At 50.0% G+C, this 26265-nt stretch overlaps 1 protein-coding gene across 3 annotated transcripts in view; it reads right to left on the bottom strand.

Moving 5' to 3' along the window:
* Positions 1 to 26265, bottom strand: part of ATOH8 (atonal bHLH transcription factor 8) — a 68479-nt gene that overhangs the window by 16611 nt on the left and 25603 nt on the right. Inside the window, exons 3-4 of one of the 3 annotated variants that reach the window (XM_065526867.1) lie at positions 19284 to 19381; positions 17655 to 18820 (exon numbers count right to left, since the gene is read on the bottom strand). The exons of 1 other annotated variant lie outside the window; for it this stretch is intronic. In XM_065526867.1, the coding sequence (XP_065382939.1) occupies positions 19310 to 19381 (72 nt within the window). In that variant the 3' untranslated portion in view covers positions 17655 to 18820; positions 19284 to 19309. Of the gene's footprint in view, positions 1 to 17654; positions 18821 to 19283; positions 19382 to 26265 lie in introns of those variants that run through there. One more of the 3 variants, XM_045368963.2, reaches the window with a different exon arrangement.

The raw sequence follows: 26265 nt of genomic DNA on the forward strand, positions 1-26265 counted from the left end.
AAAACTCACAGTCTAATATTTCAATAAATGGATGTTAATATACCATATGTAGCCAGTCCCTACTGATGCATGTTTAATTTTTTCCCAGTCTTTTGCTACTATGCAATGGTGCATGAATAATTTGTGCCCCACTCATTCAGCATCTGCAAAGTGTATCTGCAGGAAAAATTCCTAGAAGTGGAATTGCTGAATCAAAATTATGTGTCTTTATAATGGTAATAGCTTTTGCTGAATTGCTTACCAAAAATCTATGGAGTATCAGTGTCTCCACACCCTCTTCCACACTGTGTGTTAGTGAGATTTTTGATCTTTAACAGCATGATGGGTGAAAAATAGTATCTCAGGGTTGTTTTAACTTGCATTTTGTTTTTACTATATATAGGTTGAAAAAATGATGCTATCTCATGGGGTTGTTGTGAGGATCAGATGTATTAAGACGATTAACCCATATCAAGTTATTAGCCAACAGTACCCAGAACTCCAGAACATAGTAAGCACTTGATAAATGTTCAGTGCTATTACTATTACATGTTATGTGAAGGTGGTGGAAGAATAAGGCACAGGGCAATATGTATAATATGCTTACTATCTGTGGGTGAAAATGAAGCAAGAATATATATACACACACATACTCATACATACATACATACATACATGTGTATATATGTACTTGTGTATATATGCATACATAACAGTCCTCAGGAAAGATATGCAAAAGTAGAAAACATTGATGCCTCTAAGGAAGGAAATGGTTGCTGGTGACAAAAGTGAGAGATTTTTCACCTCATTTCCTTTATTTCAAAATTTTTAAACCAGATGCACAAATCATTTAGTCTCAAATGTCTGTAGTTCCTGATATCCTCCCGCAGCGGGAGGGGAAGGTTCCAGCCCAATGGTTTTGGCCCCAGTCCCCAGGAAGTGGCCACAGCCCCTCTTGCCACCTTCCCACCCTTGCCTTTTGAGAGTGCCAGACTCAGCCCTGAAGACAGTTCAAAAGAAAAAGGTTTACACAAGCTGAGGAATTGAAAGGTTGGTGTTCATTCTCCCCCATCTCCCCACCTTCTCCAGCCCCTATCACTGTATCCATGCCCATCAAGGTAGAAGGAGAAAAGCCAATGCAAAAAGGAGGGAACCTGAAGCCTCTGCCATCTTCAAGACTCCCTGAGGGGTAAACAGAAAACAGTCCTGGACTTGGGTGCCCTGAGCTTCAGCCCCCCACTTGCCACTGACCTCCTGTGGAGACAAGAGCCATCACCTCCCTGGGTCTCAGTTTCCTCAGAGTTAAAAGTGTTACTGACACATAGCCTCCATCAGGGCATTTGGATTAAACGAAGTAAGAAATGTGTAGGCACAATGAAAAATACCAAAGTGTGATGCTGGTGAGGCTTCCAGAATGTAAGAGTAGAGTAACAGGCAGTGCTCTGGAGCTGTCACCAGAGAGGGGTGTCTCTTGGTGTCACTGCCGGTGCCACTCCACGGGGCACCTGCTGCCAGCATAGACTTCCAACCCAGGAGGACCTCCTCTCATTCAAGAGAATGAATGAAACACCTGCCCATGCACTACCAGATGTCACACAGTCACTGTATAGAGAATGAAGACAATGATGCAGGAAAAAGAAGTCAACTCCACGTTTAGTAAGTGTCTGCAGGAATTTTGCAGAATGCATTAAAACATCAACCTTTGATGAAACCCATGGATTAAAAACTTACGTGCTCAGCCATTAAAAGGAAGGAAACTCTGACCCATGCTACGGCATGGGCGAGCCTTGAAGGCATTAAGCTAAGTGAGCCAGTCACAGAAAGACAAAGATTATATGATTCCACTTAGATGAGATATCTAGGATAGGCAAAGTCATAGGCACCAAAAGTAGAATAGAGCTGCCAGGGGTTACAGAAGGGAAATGGGGAATTATTGTTTGATACCTTCTGAGTTTCAGTTTGGGGTGATGAGAAGTTCTGGAGATGGGTAGTAGTGATGGTTGTACAACACTGTGAAAGTACTTAATGCCACTGAATTATAAACTCAAAAATGCTTGAAATGTTAAATTTTATGTTATATATTTTTACCACAATAAAAAATTGTTCCCTCCAAAAAAAAAGAAGAAAAAAATTCCCCAACTTAATGCTTAAAGCAAAATTTGAACAATCACCATAGCAGATACTGAACTAGTTTGGAAATAAGAGCCCTGAAATAAACATTCAATCCCAAGACCAGCAGTTGTGGGCATGGAGCAGTGTGGAGAGCTGAAGGGAGCAGCAGGGCCTGTCAGAAGAGGGACCCACCAGGTCCAGCCAGACGTAGTGTCCTGGCCACGCTGTTTGAAGTTCCCATCAGTTAATGAGGAGCCACTGGGCAGTGAGACTAGAAGCCACTGTGTAATTTTTTTTTTTTTTTTTTTTTGAGATGGAATCTCACTGTGTTACCCAAGCTAGAGTGCAGTGGCACAATATCAGCTCACTACAACCTCTGCCTTCCAGGTTTCAAGCCATTCTCTTGCCTCAGCCCCCCGAGTAGCTGAGATTACAGGTATGCACCACCACACCTGGCTAATTGTTGTATTTTTAGTAGAGACGGGGTTTCACCAGGTTGCCCAGGCTGGTCTCAAACTCCTGACCTCAAGCAATCTGCCACCTCAACCTCCCAAAGTGCTGGGATTACAGGCATGAGCCACCGTGCCCGGCCACCACTGTGGAATCTTTATGGTCGTGTAGATCTAAGTCTGCATAAGCAATGTCACAAAATGTGTATGGTTCTCATGTTACATTGTGATGTCACTCATGCTAAAATGGATCCTTCTTAATGGATACTTCATATAGCCCTGATTAAGCAAAGGGGAGGACACATCTAGCGGATTGCCTGGGTCGGGTGAACCTCACGTCTCAGTCCATTTGAGTTGTTGTGACACGGTACCATAGGCTGTGTGGCTTCTAAACAACAGAAATGTATTTCTTGAAGTTCTGGAGTCTGGAAGGCTGAGCTCAGGGTGCCAGCATGGTCAGATGCTGCTGAGGCCTCTCCTGGGTTACAAGCTGCCCTCTTGAGTGGTGTGCTCACACAGTGAAAGAGGGTGTGAGAGGTCCCCAGGGCTCCTATGAATCCCATTCATAAGGGCCCCACCCTCATAACCTCATAACCTCTGAACAGCCTCACCTCTGAGTACCATCACATCGGGGTTAGAATGTCAACATATGAATTAGGCGGGACACAAATATTCTGTGAATAACACCTAGCCATTAAAATAGAGATTCTACTCTTCTGAGTGGGCGACATCAGGAAAGCTCCAGTCCCATACCTCCTAATAGAATTCTGTCCTCAGGAGGCTTAGTTTGATTTGGGTGTGTGACCCATGACTGTTCTCAGGGAGAAATGATGTTATTAAGCACTGTCCACCTCTGTGCTGTTGCCACCTCTGTTCCTGAACAGACAGAGCCTGAGAAGAGAAGGAGGTTGGGATACAGACACAGCTCAGGGGGAAGAGAGCTGGAGTCAGAAGCAAACTGTGAGTAGTTCCCCAAGGCCGGGAGGAGGGTTTGCTCTTGTTGTTTGCAGAATCAGTCCCCTGCACAGGCAAGGGGAATGATCACCAACACCTAGAGAAAGCCCGACCACTTGTAGTACCTGCCACCTCATCGGCCAAGACCTGACATACCCCTCAGAGCATGAGTGTCCCATGGCCTGATTAAGGAGAGCAGCATATGTTAAAAGTACTAAGCCACATCTCACTTTGGAGAATGTATTCGTTGGGATAAAATTTGGCTGTCATGACAGAGACCCAAAGCTCCCCAAACGTTATGCCCATCAGAGCACACAGAGAAAATTATAATAATTGTGTAGCTCACAGGGGTAAAAGAATAAGGCTGTGTCTTAGTTCTTTCAGACTGCTAAAACAAAATACCATAAATTGGATAGCTTATAAACAGAAATTTATTTCTCACAGTTCTGGAGACTGGGAAGTCCAAGATCAAGACACTGGCAGAGTGGTGTCTGGTGAAGCCCTGCTTTTAGTTCATAGATAATGTCTTTTTGCTGTGTCCTCATATGGTGGAAAGGGAAAAATCTCTGGTCTTGCTAGTCCCTTATAAGGGCACTAATCCCATTCATGAAAGTTCCACCCTCATGACCTAATCACCTCCTAAAATCATCACATTGGGAATTAGGTTTCAACATATGAATTTTGGAGAGACACAAACATTCAGTTCATGGCAGGCTGCTTACATGCAGAAGCAACTGGCCCTGAGACAAAGGGGATCAGTAGCTTCATACACCTGCAACCCACTGACAACACTCCAGGAAGGCCCAACATTGGTTGGGAAACTCTGGCTTAATTAATATAGACGTTCATGTTCCTCTCAGGTAGAAGTCTGAGTTGTTATGCTGACCCTGTCCTATGAAGCCATCAAGGGCCCAGACCCCCTCTATGTTGTTGCTCCTCCATCCCTAGCATGTTGCCCTTATCTGCAAGATCCCAGATGGCACACTGCACATCTACTTTCCATCCAGATAAAGGGTAAAGGAGAAGGGAAGACCAACCCATCCTTTTAAGGGCATGTATCAGTTGTCTATTATTGCAAAACAATTACCCCAAAACTTGGTTGTTTAAAACAATAAACATTTATTATCTCAGTTTCTGTGGGTCGGGAATTCAGAGTTTACAGTCAAGATGTCATCCAGCATCACAGTCACCTGAAGGCTGGTTGGGGGGTTAAGGACTTGCTTTCAAAATGGCTCACTCACATGACTGTTGGCAGGAAGCCTCGGTTCTTTGCCACATGGGTCTTCTCTCCACAGGACTGCTCCTACGTTGTCCTACGTTGACATGGCAGCTGATTTTCCCCAGAGTAGGTGATAAAAGAGACAGAGAGCAAGAAGGAAGCCAACTGCCTCTTCGATTCAACCTCAGGTGTTCATTGCTTCTACCACATTCTGTGCATTAGAAGCAAGTCACAAAGTGCAGGCTATGCTTAAAGGAAGGGAATTAAGCCTCCACCTAAATGAAAGGATTGTCAAATAATTTATGGCCATATATAGAACTACCTAGCACAGGGCACATCCAGGCAGTTGTACACATACCTCTTCTGCTTGCACCCATTGACTAGAACTCAGTCCCACAGCCATACAGAGCCCCATGGGAAGCTGAGATACGTTGTCTTCATTGTAGTAGCTGTCCACACAACTAGAAATTGGTGATCTATTACTATGGGAGAGAAATGGGAAATGAATAACATTTCTGCCTCAGAGGAAGCAAAAACACAGATATGCTAGGAGGGAAAAAAAAGAATCCTGTGGAATATAATTTACATTCTAGGAGAAGAAAACATGTTTTTTCATCATTGACATTCTTGAAAATGCTCATGACATGTAGTTAATGAAAAATGCAGGTTGAATAGAGCATGATGCCATTTATGACAATGTGCATATGTATATCTCAATGAGTGTGGAGGCAGAGAGGTGCCTGGAAGGATGTTCACCAACACAGTCACTGTGGTTATCTCCAGGTGATTAGATTATTGGTGATTTCCTCATATATTTCTATGTCGCTTTTCTATATCATTTACTGTTTCTCAAAAACAAACAAACAAAAAAAACCAGAAAAAGCGGTAAAAATATTTCTTCCTATTCTTTCTAATCAATGCCACCTCCCTGCCAACCCCAAGCCAACCTAGAGGAAGAAGATTGATGAGGAATTCCTGGCATTGTGCAGTGAGTCTGGCTAGTGAACCTGTCAGCTCCGAGTCATGCCAAGCGCAGGGCAGGCAGGTGGGGCAGGGCCAGGGACCTGGTTAGATAGTCAGGATGTGCCAGTGAACACAGCATCGGGGCATGAAGTCACAGCTGGGACCATGTGAGTGGAGAGGGCTTATGCCAAAAATCGTGAAAGAAGAGGTCAGAGTCTGGAGAGTCAGCCCAAACAGTGAGAGTGGCCAAGGTGTGGCATTGGAGGGGATGTTTCAGGGTCCAGGATCCACATGTTGGCCCTGAATGTCAATGATGAAAAAAACATGTGGACCTTGCACCAGGGCCAAGCATTAGGCTCAGCACAATGTTCCCATTTCCAACAAGACCCCAGGGCTGGGAGGAGAAGAGATTCCAGAAAGCTGTGCTCTGTATAAGAGATGGGAGCCAGTGCAGGTTGAAAAGACCCCAGGTGCCTCTCCCACCCCCAGGGCATGGCTAGGCAGGAGGAACCAACTGGATTGCAGCCCCAACATGGCCACAAGGGCTGCCAGGGAGCCTGTTGCTGCCCCAGCAAAAGAGTTCGCTGCCAGGGCTGACTGCGCTGCCCCCTGCTCAGGCAAGGATGGTGACTGGGTTTAATGTCGCCTGCCAGCTCTGATCTGTGAGCAGTAGCTCCCTGGACTATGGGGCTGAGAAAGATTCTAAGGCTGAGCTGGAGCTTAGGAGGAACTGCTGAAGTGATTAATTAGTGATGTCTGCCAAGGCACAAAAAGGAGGGTATGTTAGCCCAAGTGCCACCATTCCAGCAGGCACTCTTTTTCCACTAGGGGTTCACCCTCACCTCTTCTCCCCCCACTTGTCTGCCTTCCATTGCAAGGAAAACTTCCATGTAAGAAAAATTACCCACAATCCTGTGTTTTCATTCTGGCCATTCACTGCTAGAGTTTTCTGCATACAGAGAGCCTTTTTTTTTTTTTAATTTTTTTTTATTATTATTATACTTTAAGTTCTAGGGTACACGTGCATAACGCGCAGGTTTGTTACATATGTATACTTGTGCCATGTTGCTGTGCTGCACCCATCAACTCATCAGCACCCATCAACTCGTCATTTACATCAGGTATAACTCCCAATGCAATCCCTCCCCCCATCATTCTCATCAGAAAGTACATCCTAACTGTAAATGTTTTTCCACAAGGGTTTTCCTATGATTGTTTTTTAATATCCTTTTTAAAAAAGTAACACAAGATCGTTGTAGAAAGTACAGAGTACCAACAAGAAAAAAAAAAAACCTTAAAACCTTTCATTCTAAAACCCATAGAGGACCCCAGAGCCTGCCAGACAGTAGCAGACCAGGAGGGTCCTTATACTAGAGCAATAGCGCTGGGAATGGCCATAAGTATCAGAATTACCTGGGATGCTTTAAAAAAAAAATGCAGATTACCTCTTACACACATGTTAGAAAACATCAGTCCTCCCCTACCCACCTCCCCTGTAAAAACAAAAACGGGCAAAGGCTGTAATAAACAAGACAATCCACAGAAACATAAATTCAAGTGGTCAATAAACATGAACAATGTTCTCTGTTAGGCAGGAAAATGAAAATTAAAACAATGAGATGCCTTCCCTGCTTCCCTAGAAGACTGGCAAGAACTTAAGTGTGATAACATCCAGCACAGGCAGAGAGAAATGGGCATGAATTGCTACAACCTCTTGGGAAAGTAATCTGGAGTTGTTTATTAAAATTAAAAATACTCTATACATACACTGGACAGAATAACCACACTTCCAGGATCTAGTCTACAGAAGTCAAATCACCAGGACATAAAGATACATGTACAAGTACACTTAATGAAGCACTCATCCATTTGCACAACAAATATTTGTTCATCAGCTACTAGGGACTGAGGACAGCATTCCTCATTCCAACAAGCCCCAAGGGGGCACTGTTTAGACACAAGGGATACAGTGGTCAGCAAAACAAAAACCCCTGCTCCCATGAACTTTATGGTCTAGAAGCAGGTGATAGTGTTTTCAAACTGACATAGCGTGGCAGTGGGTGATGAGTACTACGGAGAAAATGAAGCAGGAGAGAGAGGGCTAGGGGAAGTAGGGGAGAATTGCAATTTAAAATAGAGCCATTGGCTGGGCGTGGTGGCTCACACTTGTAATCCCAGAACTTTGGGAGGCTGAGGCGGGTGGATCACTTAAGGTCAGGAGTTCGAGAACAGCCTGGCAAACATAGTGAAACCCCATCTCTACTAAAAATACAAAAATTAGCCAGGCATGGTAGCACACACCTATAATCCCAGCTACTTGGAGGCTGAGGCAGAAGAATCACTTGAACCTGGGAAGTTGCAGTGATCCAAGACTGAGCCACTGCACTCCAACCTGGGTGACAGAGTGAGATTCTGTCTCAAAAAACAAACAAACAAACACACACACAAACAAATAAATAAATAAAATAGAGCCATCATAGAAGGGCTTGCTAAGAAGGTGGTGTTCGATCAGAGAACTGAAGATAATGAGGGAGTGAGCCAAGCGGATACTGAGGAAAGCATTCCAGGCAGGGGAAACAGCTGATGCGAAGGCCTAATGCAAAGGGTGGCTGGATTTGGTGTGTCAAAGAACCACACAGATGACGACAGCAGTGAAGGTGAGGTCAGCAGGTGGTGCGGGGCCTTGAAGGCAAGGACTCAGCTTCGCTCTGGGTGATGCAGATAGGAATATCTATTGTGATAGACAGAGCGATATCTGCTCCTATCCATCTCTGGGATACAGACAGGAAATGGAAGTCAGCAGCCTATGAAGGGCACGATCCTGAGTGAGTGGGGAGCCCCGAGGACTGAGCCCTGGGGTGTGACAACAGGCAAAGGGGGCCTGGAAGGAGCAGCCAGAGAAGCAGGAGACAAACCAGGGAGACAGAGCTGCAGAGCCAGTGAAGACAGCGTCTCAGCAGGGGGGAACGGGCTGCGCCGATGCCTGACACATCCAGTCCAGTGAGGCCTAAGGCTCAACCCGTGGAGTCAGCACCATGGACACCCTGAAGAGACCAGCTCAGGGGAAGGACGTGGATTGCTGCTGGTGGGCACTTGAATAAGCCCCTCAGGGAGGAGAGTAGGAAGGACCTCTGAGAGCAGGGACGGCAGCTGACAGGCCCGGGGCAGCAGCTGCAGAGGGGCAGCTGTGTTTCTCCGGAGAACAATGGGGGACCCTGTGTCCTTGAGCTCCAAGGCGGGCGCCTCTCTCCCAGAGCCAGGAGGAAAGCGGATCCCTGCGTTAATTAAGTCTCATCAGCAGCAAGGCAGTGCTTGCCAAGGTCCTGCCTCTGAGGAAGCACTGGGCAGCAGGGACAGGCGCTGGCTCCTTGGGAAAGTGCTCAGGCCTGGGAGGAAATGAGCCCTGCCTAAGGTCCCGGCCAGAGGAAGGCCACAGCCCTGGGAGGGGCCCAGAGGACCTGGGCAAGGACAGGCTGACCGAGGCCAGTGCTGAGGGAGAAGGCAGACAGAATGAAATGTCTCTGCCTGCCTTTTTGTGGATGATGCCCAGTGGGGCAGGGCTGGCTCTAAACGCTGGGTTAAGACTGGAAATTCCTTAGATATTTAACTCAGTCTGTTGTTGAATGAGCAGATATTATCCTGTCCGTCTCTGGGATAGAGACAGGCATTGGAAGTCAGCAGTCTGAGTGGGGAGTCCTGAGGACTGAGCCCGGGAGTGTGACAACAGGTGAAGGGGGCCTGGAAGGAGCAGCCAGAGAAGCAGGAGCCAAACCAGGGAGATGGAGGCGCAGAGCAAGTGAAGACAGTGTCTCAGCAGGCGAAAGGGCTCATCAGTTAGGTACCTGGAAAGAGGCTTGAGTCATCATCTCTTCCAACCACTTTTTACAAAGGGAGAAACTGAGGCTCAGGGAAGGGAGCGACTTGCCCTGGGTCACACAGCCGGTGAGTGGCAGGGCCAAGAACCAGCACAAGGGCCCTTGGCACCCTGTGACCACCTGCGGGCCAGACGGTGCCTAGCAGATGTTGCTGCCACTGGAATCCACGCACTGAGGAAAGCAGCTGAGGCAGAATGGGCCGGGATAGAGCGGCGAGAGCCGAGAGAGGGCTGGCTCTGAGAGGGCTGGACTCTGTGGGGAGGAAAGGGGGTCCTGAGGACAGGCCTGGCTCAGTGGGAAACAGAGATGAAGCTCTGCAGGGAGGCAGGCCTCAAGGTAGGCTCAGGACCTGGGGCTGGGGGCTGCAGGCAGGCCCTGGGAGGAATGGACACTGCCACCTTGTGAGCGAGACATTCACTTCGATCGCTCCGAATGGCTTTGGGTTGGAGAAGCGCAGTACTTCTCACTGTGCGCTCCGTCTGGTTCCAGCTCCTTAGCCATTTTGTGCCCAGAGCATACATCCTAATTCAGACTTCCTTCCCACACCTGACTCTGCTGGGCTCTGCAGGATAACCCCAGGGCTGGGCTGGGCTGGGCTGCGCTGAGGTGGGCAGGACCCCGCAGCCCCTCACCAGGGCAGAGAATCGCGAACAGCTTTTCTAGCCCGGGCCAGCAGCGCTGCATCAACGCAGGTCCTGAGGGCCGTTCTGCCCGGGGCAGATGACCAGACACACTCACCACCTTCCAGGAGTGCACGACGGAGCCGGGAAGACAGATGGAGATGCAAGGAACCAGGCCACGGGGGACACAGGATGTGTCCTGGGAAGCCCAGGCACAGGGAGGTCTGGCCAAGGTCAAGGGAGCTTTAGTTGAGCAGCAGGTTTGAGGTCTGGGGAGAGGAGCTTTATCCAGATTTGAAGGGCGAACCCCCGTTTATTTGTAATTCCTCTAGAGATGCTGTGTTGTTTTGTTTAACAACTCTGGAAGGTCTTTGCTCTTTCAAATAATTCTCTGGCTCAGAAGAAAATCTCTCAGGAGGGGAAATACAGCTGTTCCAGCGAGAACAGGGAGGGTCCTCGGCCTCCGGGGGCAGTAGAGCCAGCGCGGGGAGTTTTAATCTGACCCTGAATGCCAGCATTGGGGCAGGACAAAGCAGTGTGAGGCCCAGGTGGGAGACTACCAAGCCAGGAGCGACCTCAGAGGTTACAGGCATGGAGTGGAGGATCAGGCCAAGCTGGAGACAAGGCCTTCGGGTTCCTAGAGGGGCCCATGTTGTCCACGTGGACAACATGGAAGCTGGACTCTGGGCGTCTCCTCACTTGTCTGAACTGGGGTTCTGGGCCCCCTAACCCATTAATCCCCAGCATGCCTGCCCGCTAGAAAGGGGTCTCCGTGGGAGGTGCTGACAGGGAAGGGCAGGGCAGTTGTTCAGAACAGCGTGTCCAGTTCCTTGTAGGAACAGAACCTGTGAGGCTGCCAAAAGGGGCCAGGGCCTCCCGGGCAACCGCTCCCCTCAAACTTGGCTCCTCTCCAGCCCTGTTCTCAAAACCAGGGATGGCAGCCCTGACAGATGGCACCAACACTGAGCTGTCAGCCTTCCCAGCAGGCCCCACAACCCAGCAGGACCAAGTGTCCTATGGGGTTTAGAGAACAAGGCTAGCCCTGGCTTTCCGCCCAGGGCTAACCACTGACCACCACTCCCCAGGTACCTCCCAGATAGCTTCCCCACTCAGGGCTTCAGCCTTTGCCTTAAGTTTAGAGACTGGGCTGATTGAAGGCCTTCTGTCAGTGCCTGGGGCAACCGTGTGGGTAAGAGCATGAACATCCTGGGTCCTTCTAAATCCAAACATTCTAGTGGCTCCAAAAACCAACAGTGCCCAGACTGTGTTCTGGGGACCTTTCCTGGTGTCCCATGAAGAGAAGGATCCCTGAAATAAAGGATAAGCATTCTCTGTCAACAGAGATGTGATCTGTTCATACAATGGAGCATTGTTCAGCCATGAAAAGTAATGAAATTCTGACACATGCCAACATGCAGATGGACCTTGAAAACATTATGCATAGCGAAATAAGCCAACAGAGAAGGACAAATATTGTGTAATTCCACTTATATGAAGCACCTAGAATAGGTAAGTTCATAGAGACAGGAAGTAGAATAAAGGTTATCAGGTCTGTGGGGAGGCGAGGAAGGAGAGTTATTGTTTAATGGGTGCAGAGTTTTTGTTGGCTTGAAAACGTTTGGGGTATAGACAATGGTGATGGTTGCACACATTATGAATGTATTTAACGCCACTGAATTGTACAGTTAACGGTCAAAATGCTAAATATTATTTTATGTATATTTTACCATAATAAAATTTTTTTAAAGGATAAGTGTTCATAAAAGTTTGAGAGGCACTGAGTACAAAAAGTTAAATGAGATTTTCTACTGCAGGACTTTTCAGAGCCTTTAGGAAAAGGATATATTACATTGTGGTCCTCAGTGGACAGGATCATTGAATCAGTTGCTCTTAGACAGCCTAATCTTATTCATCTTAGAGCTGCTCCCCAGATTACAATATTGGACTTCCTCGACTGCCTCCCACACCAGGACCTGTCCAGAAAAAGCACTTGAATCTTCATCAAACCTCTTGTTCTGATTTTTATTTAGGAAATAAAGGTCAGTGTAGCCATCTCAAAGCATACTAAAAATAAAGAAATAAATAAACTTGTTGTTTTTGCTCTATTTTCTTCTCCAAAAATAGAAATTCCTTTCCTGGGATTTAGAAGCATTTTTGAGTTCTTTATTTAAAAAAAAAAAAAGTGTGTGTGTGTGTGTGTGTGTGTGCGCGCGCGCGCGCGCGCGTTTGTGTGTGTGTGTATCATGTGCATGTGTGTGCTTGCCAGAGGGGAATTCTCTAGAAACTTCTGGTTGTGGTGCTGGAAATGAAATCCCAAAGGATGAAAGCACGTTTTCTGTGGGCCAGATGGCTTTGGAGGTGGTCGGGGGCATGGGTTTGGCTCTGCCGGTTTCTTGGGGAGGGGGCAGGCTCTGTCCTGGTCTCACTCCCTGCTGTGTGGCCCATCTGCTGCCTTTGGACAAGCCTTGGTGACAGGAGAGCCCGGGGAGAGGCTGGCTGGTCCAGGGCGGTGCATCTTTCCTCCCGGAGGTGAGATCTTGGATACGTGCTCGGCCAAGGGTAGGTGAGCGCCCTCACCAGCTGCTGTATTTGCTCATAGTCTATCCATTAGCCACCATATTGGTGGTGATGGGCATGGAGTGGGGCAGGGGAAGATGTTAGAATGAAGAAAAAATACTAGATTTAAGTGCCAGCTGTGGGACAACCTCGGGTGAGTCACAGCCCAGAAATGTAGCACCAGGGAGTGAAGCCAGAGGGGAAAAAAGTTACAAATGCCGGAAACATGATGAACCTGTCAAAAATACATGAAATTAGCTGCGTAAGTTAGGAAGTAAAAGGCAAGGTCCTGTTTGTTTTTTCACGCGTGTAAGCATTTAAAAAAATTCATCAGGAATGGAAAAAATAATTCCTCTCCACACACTGCCTTGGGTGAGGGACATTTTGGGGAAATCGAGGAAAGGTGTCTGTGTTCTCTTGAGGGCCGCAAGGTAGAGAGAAGGAAGCAGCCTTAGGGGGCCCCTGAGCAAGAGATGAATTCAGTAGACCCCAAAGATCAAAGCCAAGGAAGTAAGTCCCTCGAAAATCCTGAGAGACATGGGCAATGCTGGCTGGCTTCCCACTGAACATGGTGCCCGGGAGTGGAGATGTTCTTATTTACATGTGAAAAAAGATGAGCTCCGGGAGCAGAAAGGCGACCACTGAGGTTGTTGCTGTCAGGTTAAGTAGGGCCTCTCCGTCCGCTGATTGAAAGAACTAGAGTTCCCCAGGGACCCAGGCGCTAGGCGGGACACAATGACGGGTAATATTAGGACAAAAAGGAACTGTTTCCTTTGCAGCAAACATTAAGGTCAGAAAGAATCTTATTTCATGGGCAGCCAGAGAGAAGGACACAGGGCCATGGCTGAGGAAGAGGGGCTGTTAGTGATTAACGATATCTGAGGATGGGATTCGGCCACCACCTCCAGAGGGCCAAGCTGTGGGCATGCCGAGACCTGGTGGTGACAGGGAGATATTGTGGACCTGGAGGGCACATGAGACCATCATGATGGGCAGCTAAGGAGCCTGGGCTGTAGTCTGGAGGCGATGGGCCCAGGGAGGAAGTTTGGAAATAAACCTCAATCAGCCATGGCAGAGGCAGGGTTGGAAGGGACAGACCATTGACAGGGAGGCCAGTCAGGAGGCAGCCACATGGCCCGTGAACAACAGTGAAGGTGAACTCCTGACATAGCCTCAAACACGCCATGCTGGGGTGGCCCGAGGAGGCTGGCCCACTCCAGGGAGGCCACGGGACAAGGGCGGCAGAAGGAGCTCATCTCTCCAATTGATTAGTAGTAACTGCTTGGAGCATTGTCTGGAGCGGAATTCAGGCAGCGTGGGAGCCCCTCCAGAAAAACGGCCACTGTTGGTTAGTGATGTCCGAGGTGGGGCTGTAAGGAGGCGACGTTCACTCATTCATCTCCACATTCAACAACCGTTCGTTCAGAGCCTGTGTGTCGGCACCTGTGCCGCAATGCTGTCCTCTTCGCTCAGCTCTCAAAGGCTCAGCCACATAAACAGCAAAAAGTCCATGGCCAGGCTTCTCTCGGCTCTAAGCCCCTCTCCCTTCAAGCCTCTCCAAAGCCATATAAAAGATCACCTGGCCCGGGTCCTGTTTTCTCCGGGTCTTGAACAAATTAGATGCTTGGGAGTTATTTGTGGAAGGAAGAAAACAAAAATGAGTGAATTACCACATTTTCCATGTTTTATTCATTCATTCAGCAAAGAAACCAATATATACACTTAGCAAGAAGGCCCTTTCAAGGATTGGGGGTTGAATTAGATCCAAACTTTACTCTCCAGGAATTTATAGTACCATCTGAGATTAGACACATACCCACAGTTCTGGAAAACACTGTCATTGTTTGTCCAAGTTCCTCGGGGTGCCTGGCTTCAGGGAGGTAGGCATAATTTGTCTGGGGTCTGGGTCACCAGAAGGGAGACACGTGGGACAGCAAAACCTGGGGGCAAAGGGTGAAGCCAGCCCCTCCCCACAAAGCAGGGACCCTGTGCCCCACTGTCTTCCTGGAACCATGAAACAGAAAGCAGCTGTGAAGGTGTCAGGGCAGCAAGAGGGCAAGAAGAGAACGACGACGGTACAAATCCACTCGAAGGGTGTCCTTGAAGATGTCTGAGTCTTGCTGTTTGTTGCCTGGACGGCTGGCAGTGACCACTTCGTGGCTCAGGAAGCAGCACAGGAGGGATGCAGGTGTAACCCCAACTCCAGCCCCCTAGCCGGCTTCCCATGGCTGACCACAGCGCGGCCCCTGTCTTATCCTAATTAGCTGCACCTGTGCCTCTATCCAGGCTCACCGGCAAGCTCTTGAGCAGAGTTCTGTTTGTACCTGCACATGGCAATGCTACCCAGTTCCCGGCCCCTGGGACCTGCCTACTCATGCCTCCGCTAGCGGTGAGAAAGGGGAATTTGGTGGAGGTGGAGAAATCCAGAAAAAAGAGAACAGCACAGAGCCTTGAAGGATGTGGCCATGGAGACAGGAAGAAGCATGGTGTGGGGAGATGGACACTTGCTCAAAACCTCATCTCCAGAACTTAACCCTCTCTTCTGGGATAGTCTCAAGCCAGACCCAGGAAGCAGCACAGTCTGTGGGCAGTCTTTGGAGAGTCTTGCAAAGCTTGGCCTGTGAGCTGAGATCTCCAACTCCCAGAGCCATTCTTTCTGGTTTTGTCTTGCAGAGAGCAGGAGGCTGGCACACACGCATGAAGATGGGTGTGCACACTTGGGGCTTCATGCAGACACACCCATGAAGATCTTTCGGGCCCCTGGAGAGGGTCCCCTCATCCCTTTAAGGCCTATGCCTGGTGACTCAGAGCAGACAAGGCAAGGAGAGTGTGCAGGTGACTCTGTGACCACAAACCAGAGGCTGGACTGCAAAGCGCTTTCACAGGCCCCATGAGGGCAGCTCCTCGTCATTTATATTTTGCTGAGGGTCTTCTTGAATGGCTGCCTGCATAAAACTGTTTAGAGGATTGCTGGTGGAATCTGAATCTATCTGAAATAGAATTCCATTTTCTGGAAATGTACACGAGTGTGTGTGTGGGTGTGCATGCGCCCATGAGAGGGAGTGTGCGTGTGTGTGCATATGAACACAAGTTGCTGTGCTGGAGAGGAAGCTGGGAAAGGAGAGGAGAGCATGCATTTAGTCATCCACATACATACATATGTGTACACACACATGCATTCACCCACAGCCTGTCTCCCAAATCCATGGCTCGAAGTCACTTTCTTTTCGTAGACCAGACCTCACTTAGACCAGCAGCTTCAACTTTGCCTGCACATTAAGATCATTTGAGGAGCTTGTAAAAATTCCAATGACCAGGCCACACCCTAGACCAATACCTCAGAATTTCTGGAGATGAAATTGGGCATCAATACTTCATATCAATATGTAATAGTCTCCTTTGGCGATTCCAATTTCCTGCCAGCGCTGAGTGCTCCTCTGCCTAGAAAGCCCTTCTCCTACTCCCCTGCTCAGAAAGCTTCTACTCACCCTTTAAGACCCAAGTCCCATGGCTACTTTCCAGGAAAATCCTTCCTGAGAACCTCCCCAGGAGTCAGTTCTTCCTTTCCTGAAGCTCCCAACAACACCTTAGTCATCTGAATGTAATCATAATTATTTGCTTGTCTACCTGTCTGTCCCACCCTCCATACAGAACCCGGAACTCCATGATGCCACGCACTACACTAGATCCATCTCTTCATTCCCCCTGCCTGTCTTAGTGTCTGACAGGCAGCTGGTCATCAATGACGCTTCAGAATGTAAGGGAAGTATGTAATGAAGTATGTATGCAGGAGGGGGATGGGAGGTGGAGGATGGGCTGTTTCTGGGTGGTAAGGCCATGAGTCTGCTCCCTTGGCAGCAGAATGGAGTACACTCCCTTTAGTAATAGAAAGCGTCCTCTATGTCAACAGTTAGATGCTGGTCGGTCCACATGTCCTGCTTCCTTAGGAAGTACCGTCAGGGTTACTCAGAGGCTCCGAGGGAAAACAGAGCGGTGCTGTTATCTGTGCCAGGTCACAGGGTGACTGAACCTTCCTAACGGACCCTCCTGGCCCCATTCCATGCCCACTCTGTCCAGTCTGCATCCAGAGCACCTTTGCTCTGAGGAGTGCTCAGGGCCACCTGGGTCCCCTGTTTCTGTGCCAGTCCAGGGATCCAGGACAGCATGGACACTACGGTCCTCGGTAAAGGGCCAGCCTGAGAAACACTACTGCAAGGGGGGCTCCCTGCAGCCTGCCCAGCCCAGCCCAGGAGTCAGGCAGCACAGACGAGAAAGTGACACTGGTGAAACCAAGGGACAAACTGTGTCGTGCATGGCTGCAGCCTCTGGTCCCCTCCTATCCCCCTTTCCTTGGCCAGCCCTGTCCCTTCTGCCTTGATAGTGCTCTCCTATTTTTTATCTTATCACCCCTTCCCCTAGTCCCAGTGGACCTTTATTGTCCCTACCTTAGGCCCACTGAGGTGAAGCAATGTGACAAGGCCACACAGAGACTTCGGGCTGGGACTGGTGATGGGGCTGGAAAAGGTTTGAGAGCACAGGATTTGAAGTGAGGCCATCCTGATTCAACAACTGGCTCTGTCACCAACTGGCCCTGTCTCCTTGGGGCCTCAGTTTTCTCATCTGTGAAATGGGGTTAATAATAGGGGCCCCCATCTCATAAATACATGGTGCAGAATGAGTGCAGTGTGGACAGAGAGGGCTCCTCATGTGTTCCTGACCAGGCCTCCTGGTCACTAGTCCAGGCTAAGACTACTGTGAGAACCGCCCTTCACCCCCTTCCACACACAGACACACACACTCTCACCCACACAGCACTTGCTCCTGAAGGGCTCTCAACCTGTCGCTAGAGACCGACCCCTCCCTCACACTCCCCAGCCGATGACCAGCCAAAGTCCTGGTCACCCACAGAGTCCACTCGACACAAGTATTTTCTTGACATCTTAGGGCTTTTACTTCAATTTGAAGCAGATGGTTGAGCACAGACGTGAACAGCTTTGGCCATTTGAGCACAAGGAAGGGGCAGGCCTTGGCTTTGAACACGCCCCCCCGCTCCCATCGTCCACATACTGGCCCAGTCCCCTGGTCCCTTCCTCCTCTGCCCCTGCACACCCTGTGACAGACCACCGTCCTCCAAGTGGGGCTCCATCTTGCCCAGTAGGACGGCTCCAGCCAACCCAGCCTCTACTCCTTCCTCAGGCCACGGGCAGGGTAAACAAGAGAAAAACTCTTCCTGTCCATGGCAGGGCCCGCTCATGGTGCTGGCTGCCTGGGATGGGTCACGGTGAGGGAAGGCTGGCTAGGGGAGCAAAGACCCGTAGGTAGCTGCCCTGGTGCAAGTCCCTGGTGGAGGGAAGGGAGTAGTATTGCTTCTCTCCCTGCTTACTCCCTTCTGGTGATGCTCAGGGCCCAAGGAGCCTGGACCCAGGGGACACTGAGAACTGGGGCCGGCGGCCTGGGCAGCCAATGAAGGGGAAACAGTGGGCGGGGAACTCAGGCCCCACTCCTGGCCCTGCCCAGGCACCCCAGCCTCCCTCTCACAGCCCCTAAGACTTGTCTTGCACTCAGTCAGTGCAAGGCCTGGTGGAGAGAGAGCACCAGGTCAGAGGGCCCGGTGCCCCAGGGCTCATCAAATGCCCATCCCTTCCATGAGCTCCTGGCAGAACCGCTTACTCATCTTCGGCTTGAGATGGGGCTCAGGCAACAGGAGGAGCAAAAGTCACAGAGCAACGGTGTGGCTTTTCGCTGTGGGGTTTCATCACCCCATTTCCTTCAGTGTCTCTGTCGAATCTTTGGCAACGAATTTCTGCAGCTGGACAGTGGGCCTTGGGCTCTGAGTGAGTGGGGGACTGAGCTCTCCCCTCCCCATCAGGCAGAGGGCAAAGTGCGAAGCAGCCTCGGAGTGGCTGGGTGAGGGCGGAGGGGAGAGGGAGGCAGACGTGCTCCGATCCGACCCTGAGAGGCTGTAGGCCGGGCGTCTGGCGGCATCTTGGAGAAGACCACGAGGCTGGACTCAGCGAGCTCACCTTGTCCTCAGGCCTGACTGGAAGGAAGGCCCACAGTGGTGGCCTTGGTCTCGCCCGCAGCCAGTCACTCCTGAAAGACATGACCAGCCATTAGAAGCTGCCCCTACTCCACCTGGTTCCTGTTTCCGGACACCTGCAGAATGTCCCCTCACTGAGTCCTCCAGGCACGGGCCTCCATCTTGAAGGGTTCGATAACTGGAAGAGCCAGGATTCAAACCCAGGCCTGGCTGCCTCCAGAGCCCACACTGCCCCCCTCCTCCTTAGTGCTGCATTTCAGAGGCCTTGCGTTTTGGTTGGTTTGGGGAAAGAAGAGGACCACAGTGGGTAGTGGGAGCCAGGGCCACTGGAAGCTCAGGGACACCTGGGACTGACACCACAATCCCCAGGGCCACCCCTTTGAGGGATCTCAGAGGCCTGTCCCCACCTGGGGTGGCAGACTCCTCTGCAGGCTCAGCCCCACTGGAATGGCCGTCTGCAGCTTCCTTGTGCTGTCCTAGGAGTCACAAGGCCCATTCTAATTGTAGCACATTCACCTGCCAGCTGGGTGACCTCAAACAAGTCATTTGACTTCTCTAGGCCTCAGTGTCCTCATCTGTAAAATGGCATGGCTGGAGCAGATCGATGAAAGCTCCTTTTAAGCAAGAGAAGGAAGTACGTGTTAGCTAATACAGAAACATGGTTCTGTCTATTTGGTGCAGTGGAGTCAGGGGACACAGAGGGAGGGGGACCCAGAGACCTACTGCATTCCTGCCAACAGAGAGCCTGGGACATGTCTGAGAATCAGGGTGCTAAGGAGCACGGTTTGAAAATTGCTGGGTTAGACCACCTTTAAGTTCCCTGCAGCCCTGATCTGTGCAATCCTCATTCTGGCAGCTGAACTTGGCGCTGAGCACAGGTTGTAACTGGCTACCAGGAAGCAATGGGACAGGGGGCAAGGTCATGGGGGCTGTGGGGTTTCAGCTCTCTGGGGAGGTCAGAGCTGGTGGGGAGGCTCTGTGAGACCTCCAGATCCAACCAGGATGAAAAATAACAAAGTCCCTGAACCTGGTACAACACATCCCTCTTAAAACAACTCCAAACACCCTTTTGATTCGTGCTCCAACCCTCAACCAACAGCTATTAATAAGTAGTTATTTTTAAAGTAAAACATCTGTCAGGCGCCTCCGACCTGCCAGGGAGCACTCTCATTCCCCTCTCATGAGTGAGCAATCCCAGGCTCCGAGAAGGAAGTGCTGGAAGTTGCCAGGGCCAGGATTTGAATCCAGATCGGCAGTGTTCATTCTACCACACAGAGGCTGCTCTCACTGAGACAGAGGCTTGGGGAGCCGGGATGGAGCCAAACCACGACGTTGGAGGGCCTGCTAACCACAGGCCCTGGTGAGCCCCGTGGGCCGGGCGGCCAGCCAAGATGCAAGGCTGGGGCATGGCTGAAGTGGGGTCCAAGGAGGGTGAGGGAGCCGGGCCAGAGGGAGGGAGTGCTCTCCAGCTAATAGCGGCTCAGGAGGGAGAAAAGGAAAAGTGAGAGGCGGGAGCATCTTGATGTGGTAAATCCCAGGCTCACATTCTCCAAGCCCACTGTGCATGGCTGGCCCCAGCAGGAATCTGCTTTGTGTTACCGAGTCTGAGGAGGAGGATTAAGAAGCGGAAAGGAAACCCGTGGGGATGGCACTGGGTCTGTGGTCCACGGGGTGATTTACAGCCCGCGTCATCCCGGCGCTGGCTGCCTGGGCGGGCCCTGCCATGGGCAGAAAAAGTTTTTCTCTTGTTCAGCCTGCCCGTGGCCTGAGGAAGAAGGGGAGGCGGGATTAGCTGGAGCCGTCCTCCTGGCCATGCTGTAAAGGCGGTCCGGGCAGCCTGGGGCCAGCCCCAAGCCCTCTGTTGGCTCTTAGTCCCTGCTGAAGCCACAGCTACCATCCAGGATTAAAGGACACAGGGGTTTCTCTGGCCAAGGCCTGATCTTCAATCTTGACCCCACCCTTTTCCTGGTGTCTACACTAGACCACCACCACCTCGGCCCAGGAATCTCAGCACATACATCATCTATTCAAGGAAGTCTTATGACAACTGGGATGTAATGGGAAGAACACTGGGAGGCCTCAGGTGCCAGGACTTCCTCTGCAATTCAGCAGCTGTGTGACCTTGGGTAGCTCACTCTCCCACTCTGTGCTTTCATTCCCTCACTTGTACAGTGAGGGGAGGGGAGGCAGATTGGCATTGCCCAAAAGGTGTTCTGTGGAACACGAGCTCGGTGAGGCATTCCATGAATTTGGGAAATACCACATACCTTGACCCCAACTTGGAAAGTCGCTGCATGTATTACGATATCAAAGGCTCCGAAAAGTCCTGTAGCGAAGAAATTTGTCTGGCTTTAATGACCCAGTTTCCCAACTGACTTGTTTTTTTGAAACAGGGTCTCACTCTGTCACTTAGGCTGAGTGTAGTGGCGAGATCATGGCTCAGTGCAGCCTTGACCTTCCAGGCTCAAGCGATCTTCCCACCTCAGCCTCCCAAGGAGCTGGGACTACAGGCATGCACTACCACGCCTAGCTAATTTTTGATTTTATTTTTTATAGATTCAAGGCCTCTCTATGTTGCCCAGGCTGGTCTTGAACTCCCAGACACAAGCAATCCCCTCGCCTCAGCCTCCCAAAGTTACAGGCGTGAGCCACTGCAGCCAGCCTTCCCAACTGATTTGATCATGTAATTGCTACTGCATTGTGAGGAGCAGAAACTCACTTCAACCCTCCAGGAAAGGGAAGCTCATTTAAAGTTACAAAAGGGCGTTTCACAGAGACCGGGGGAAGGTCTCAGAAAAGGTAGCAAAGGGCTTGCAAAGGTCAGTAGGGGCAGTCTGTGGCCCTGCCCTCTAGATGCCTGCTAACAGTCACTTGCAGGTATCTGCCTTCCTCCCTGACTACCGACTAGTCTGGTCTCCCGGCATGCCAATCCCCGAGACCCAGTGGAGGACGCCCATTGGTCTAGCCTAGGTCTGATTTATTCCCCTGGACCAATCAGCTGTGGCCAAGGGATAGGAGCCAAAGATGCCAATGATACCTCTTCATAAGAGGCTGTATGTGGGGTGGGTTGCATGTGGGGATGCATAATGGCAAATATGGAGGATAGCAAGCATCCCCGCTGTGACCACCACACCACAGAACCCCTTTCATGGAATGCCTGGCAACATCCTGTGTCCCATGTGAGGGGCACAGTGCGAGAGGCTTGCATTCCCCCCAGCTCTGGCCCTTTGTGGGTTTTTGTGTTTCTGCTGCCAGCCAAGGCTCTGGGTCTGGCTTACTCCCTAGCTTACTGTCCTCAGAACCTCTGCCACCACGGAAGATGTCCTTTATTTATGTATTTATTTATTTATTTATATTTGTTTTGAGATGGAGTTTCACTCTTATTGCCCAGGTTGGAGTGCAATGGCGCGATCTTGGCTCACTGCAACCTCTGCCACCCAGGTTCAAGCGATTCTCCTGCCTCAGCTTCCTGAGTAGCTGGGATTACAGGTGTGCACCACCATGCCCGGCTAATTTTTTGTATTTTTAGTAGAGACAGGGTTTCTCCACGGCCAGGATGGTCTTGAACTTCCGACCTCAGGTGATCCGCCCTCCTCAGCCTCCCAGAGTGCTGGGATTATAGGCGTGAGCCACCGCGCCCAGCCAAAGATGTCCTTTGAACAACAGGTTCTGCTGCTAAAATTAACCTTGAGAATGACTAGATGAGATGGCCTCACAGGTCCCTCTCAGCTAGTCTGACGTACCGAGTCAGAGCAAGGTGATTTGGTCAGTGTGGCAAAGTGGGAGTATTTATCACAAGCAGAAATCATCTTTTTATCTGTTCACTTGTTTATGGCCAGAATGCCAGCTCCACGAGGGCAGGGATGTGGCCTGTTTTATTTGCTGTTGTAGCTCCAATGCCCAGAACAGTGTCTAACACACAGCAGTATCTCAATAAACACTGGGCCAGGCGCAGTGGCTCACACCTGTAATCCCAGCACTTTGGGAGGCCAAAGCATGAGGATCTGCTGAGGTCACGAGTTCGAGACCAGCCTGGCCAACATGGCAAAACCCTATCTCTACTAAAAATGCAAAAGTTAGCTGGGTGTAGTGATGTACGCTTGTAATCCCAGCTACTTGAGAGGCTGAGGCGGGAGGATCTCTCGAACCAAGAAGGCAAAGGTTGCAGTGAGCAAAGATTATGCCACTGCCCTCCAACCTGGGTGTCAGAGGGAGACAACAACAACAAATAAATACCGGTTGACTCCATCATAGCCACTTCAAGTCACAGGCATTTTACTCACTGTGGCTTTATATGTTACAAAATATTTCTCCTATTTCAAATGCAGTATTAAGCGTTTTTGTAAATGGGTCTATCTATGCTTTCAGGGAAGTTGTGGTAATTGTTATGAACCCTGGAACAATTTAGCATCCTTTATGCTTTTGTTCATTTCCAGTTTAAAAAAAAATTCTAATTGTTTTCCTCTCCTGATCACTTCTGTGCACTGCAGGGTAATTTCACCACTTTGGGGTATTTAAAAAAACGATTTTTTAATCTGCCTTTCAGTTATTTTACCTTTTATATTTACTGTCAGTCTATGATACCCACTTTACCTACTTAACCATTTTCCACTATTTCAAATTACACATTTTTTGTATTTAAGCAATTTTGATACAGCCTTCTACATGCAGGAGGGAATAAACCTCCAATGGGGTTGAAATCCTGACTTTTTTTTAAACTGGTCTTTCCTAAACAGGGCAGTCAGATTTCAAATGTTATTTTAAAACTAAAAGGTGAAAAAAAGAGCAGATGTGGCATGGGAAGAGAATTTTTAAAAACCACAGTTTGCCTTTCACTGTTAAGTACACCAGTGTATGGGCTAGAAAGGGGGCTGCATGTTTGCCTCTGAATGCTGCTCTTGATTCTTCCTGGGGTTCATCTCGGCCCCAAAGTCAGCTGAGGGGCCCTGAGCAGGATGCTTAACCTCTCCAAGTCTGTTTCCTCATCTTTTTTTTTTTTTTTTTTTTTCTGACAGCTTCTTGCTCTGTTGCCCAGGTTGGAATGCAGTGGTGCAAACAAGGCTCACTGCCACCTCAGCCTCCCAGGCTCAGGTGATTCTCCCCAATCAGCCTCCTGTATACCTGGAACCACAGGCTCATGCCACCACACCTGGCTAGTTTTTCTCATCTTTTGTAGAGATGGAGTCTCACTTTTGTTGCCCAGGCTGGTCTTGAACTTAAGGGCTCAAGCGATCCTCCAGCCTCAGCCTCCCAAAGTGCTAGGATTACAGATGTGAGCCACCGTACCTGGTCAATTTCCTCTTATTTATTTATTTATTTATTTATTTATTTTTGAGTCAGAGTCTCACTCTGTCACCCAGGCTGGAGTACAGTGGCGTGATCTTGGCTCACGGTAACCTTCACCTCTTGGGTTCAAATGATTCTCGAGTCTCAGCCTCCCGAGTAGCTGAGATTACAAGCGTATGTAATCACACCCGGTTAATTTTTGTATTTTCAGTAGAGATGAGGCTTCACCATGTTGGCCAGGCTGGTCTTGAACTCCTGACCTCAAGTGATCCACCCACCTCAACCTCCCAAAGTGCTCTGCCTCAAAAAAGAGAAAAAGAAAATACAGAAGAGTGAACAGAAAGAAAATCGTTTCAATCACCTTAATCTCTCCACTGACAGCAAACCACTGATAACATTTGGGTGACTACTGTCCCATATGCTATTCCCATGCATATGCGTCCTCACATACAGTATTTTATGAAAAGTGGAATTACGCTGTACAAGCTGCATCATAAGCTGCATTGGTGTTTTCTTTAACACTCAAGCCTGGACATCCTTGCATTTGACAGATCTGCTTCCACATCTTCTCCAAGGGCCAGGCTTTGCAGAGGTTATTCTGGGCACAGGCGCAAGGCCTGGGCTTCTGGCCTCCAAGCTCCCCACGGACCTGGAAGCAGGTATGGTCCAGTCGGCCCCCAGCACCTCCTGCCTGCCTGGCCTGGGCACCATGGGTGACAGGCAAGAAATTTATGAGCAGCTGGAGTTGGCTGCTATTTGCGGGGGGCAGGAACAGGGCATGAATCGAGGATAGTGCTGTGTCCGGGCTGGGAGGGCCCTTCAAGGTCCCAAGTGTCTAAGAGTTTCAGTTATGGCCAGAGCCTTTAGTGAGCCAGGACAGTTGGCCTGGAGGCCAAAAATGGAGAGAAAATGTCATTTATTCAGCAAAGATGTATTAGTTCCTAATAGGGGCCAGTCCTGTCCCAGGCACTAGGGCAGCTTACAGTCTAACTCTAGGGGAAAGCTGAGGACCACCGTTGCTGGCTGCTGCTGCGGATTCTACCCAGTCCTTTCTGTATTTCTCAAGGCTGCTCTCCAGAGAGGAGGGGACTGGCACAGCCTCAGCTGTGCTGTGCAGACAGCTGCCCCACAGGCCCCAGGTCAGGAGCAAGGTAGGGCCAGCGGTCAAACCCCTCCTTCACTGAGGCCAATGGATGTGTTCAAATCTCAGAGTCAGTCAAGGCCGTGTAGAAGAACTTTCCTATCAGTAAGAAACAATCATTGCATCAGGCAATGTTGAGGATGACAGCAGGTAACCTGGGGAGCCCTTCCTGTGGTAAGATGCTAGAGGTGTTGCTGGGTCCCAGGTATCCTAGTCTAGCATTTATTGAGCACCTACCATGTACTCCACAGTGTTGCAGGGCCTTACTTGGAGTTACTTCCACCCACTAGAATGTAGGTTCCACAAGTTCAGGGCTGGGGCTGGGGGTTGTCAGTTGAGTCCTTGCTGCCTCCCTAGTCCAGGACAATGAGGGCCTGCTCATGTCCACCCTCTTACCCCCACCAGCCCCACACCCAACGCAAGGTGGGGACGACGGGTTCCTCCTCTGAACTCCTGAAGCTCTTTATCCCAACTCCTCCTACATCCCCCTACGCCACGAATGGTTGTCGGTCTGATTGCCACAGTTCCTTCCCCTACCCCACACACCTCCACCACCAGCACCCATCCTCCCAGAGCCTGGGAACAGAAGCAAGTGCATCAGTGCTCAGAGTCACCATTTACAGAGAGCGGCCACTTACCAAGCACATGCTACACTTGTTTGCATGTGCTGTCTTTCGTAATTCCTGGGAGGTGCCTACCGCTGTGCCCATGTTGCAGATGAGGAAATGGAGGCCTGAGTGGTGACCTCCTTTGCCCTAGGCCACACTGCTAGAATGCAGCAGAGCAAGGTAGACCCTTAACCCCTATAGACCTCAGTTTCCTCACAGGCAAACAGGAACAGCAGGTCCCCAAGCCATCCACCCAACTGTCACCTACTTGGTTCTAAGAAAATCTTGGCCTTCGACTCCTGGAGCCTAAGGGAAGGTGGCTGGCAGTGGGAGGCCCAGCACCCCCAGGGCCAGGGCCAGAGTTCATAGGAGCCCACTGGGCCTACAGGGGCAGCCATACCATGCCGATGCCTTCTCAGGCTGCAGACCACTCTCTCTCTGGCTGCCGAGCCGTCTCCCTCTC

The sequence above is a fragment of the Macaca fascicularis genome, chromosome 13 (genome assembly GCF_037993035.2).
Source record: "Macaca fascicularis isolate 582-1 chromosome 13, T2T-MFA8v1.1".
NCBI lineage: Eukaryota > Metazoa > Chordata > Mammalia > Primates > Cercopithecidae > Macaca > Macaca fascicularis.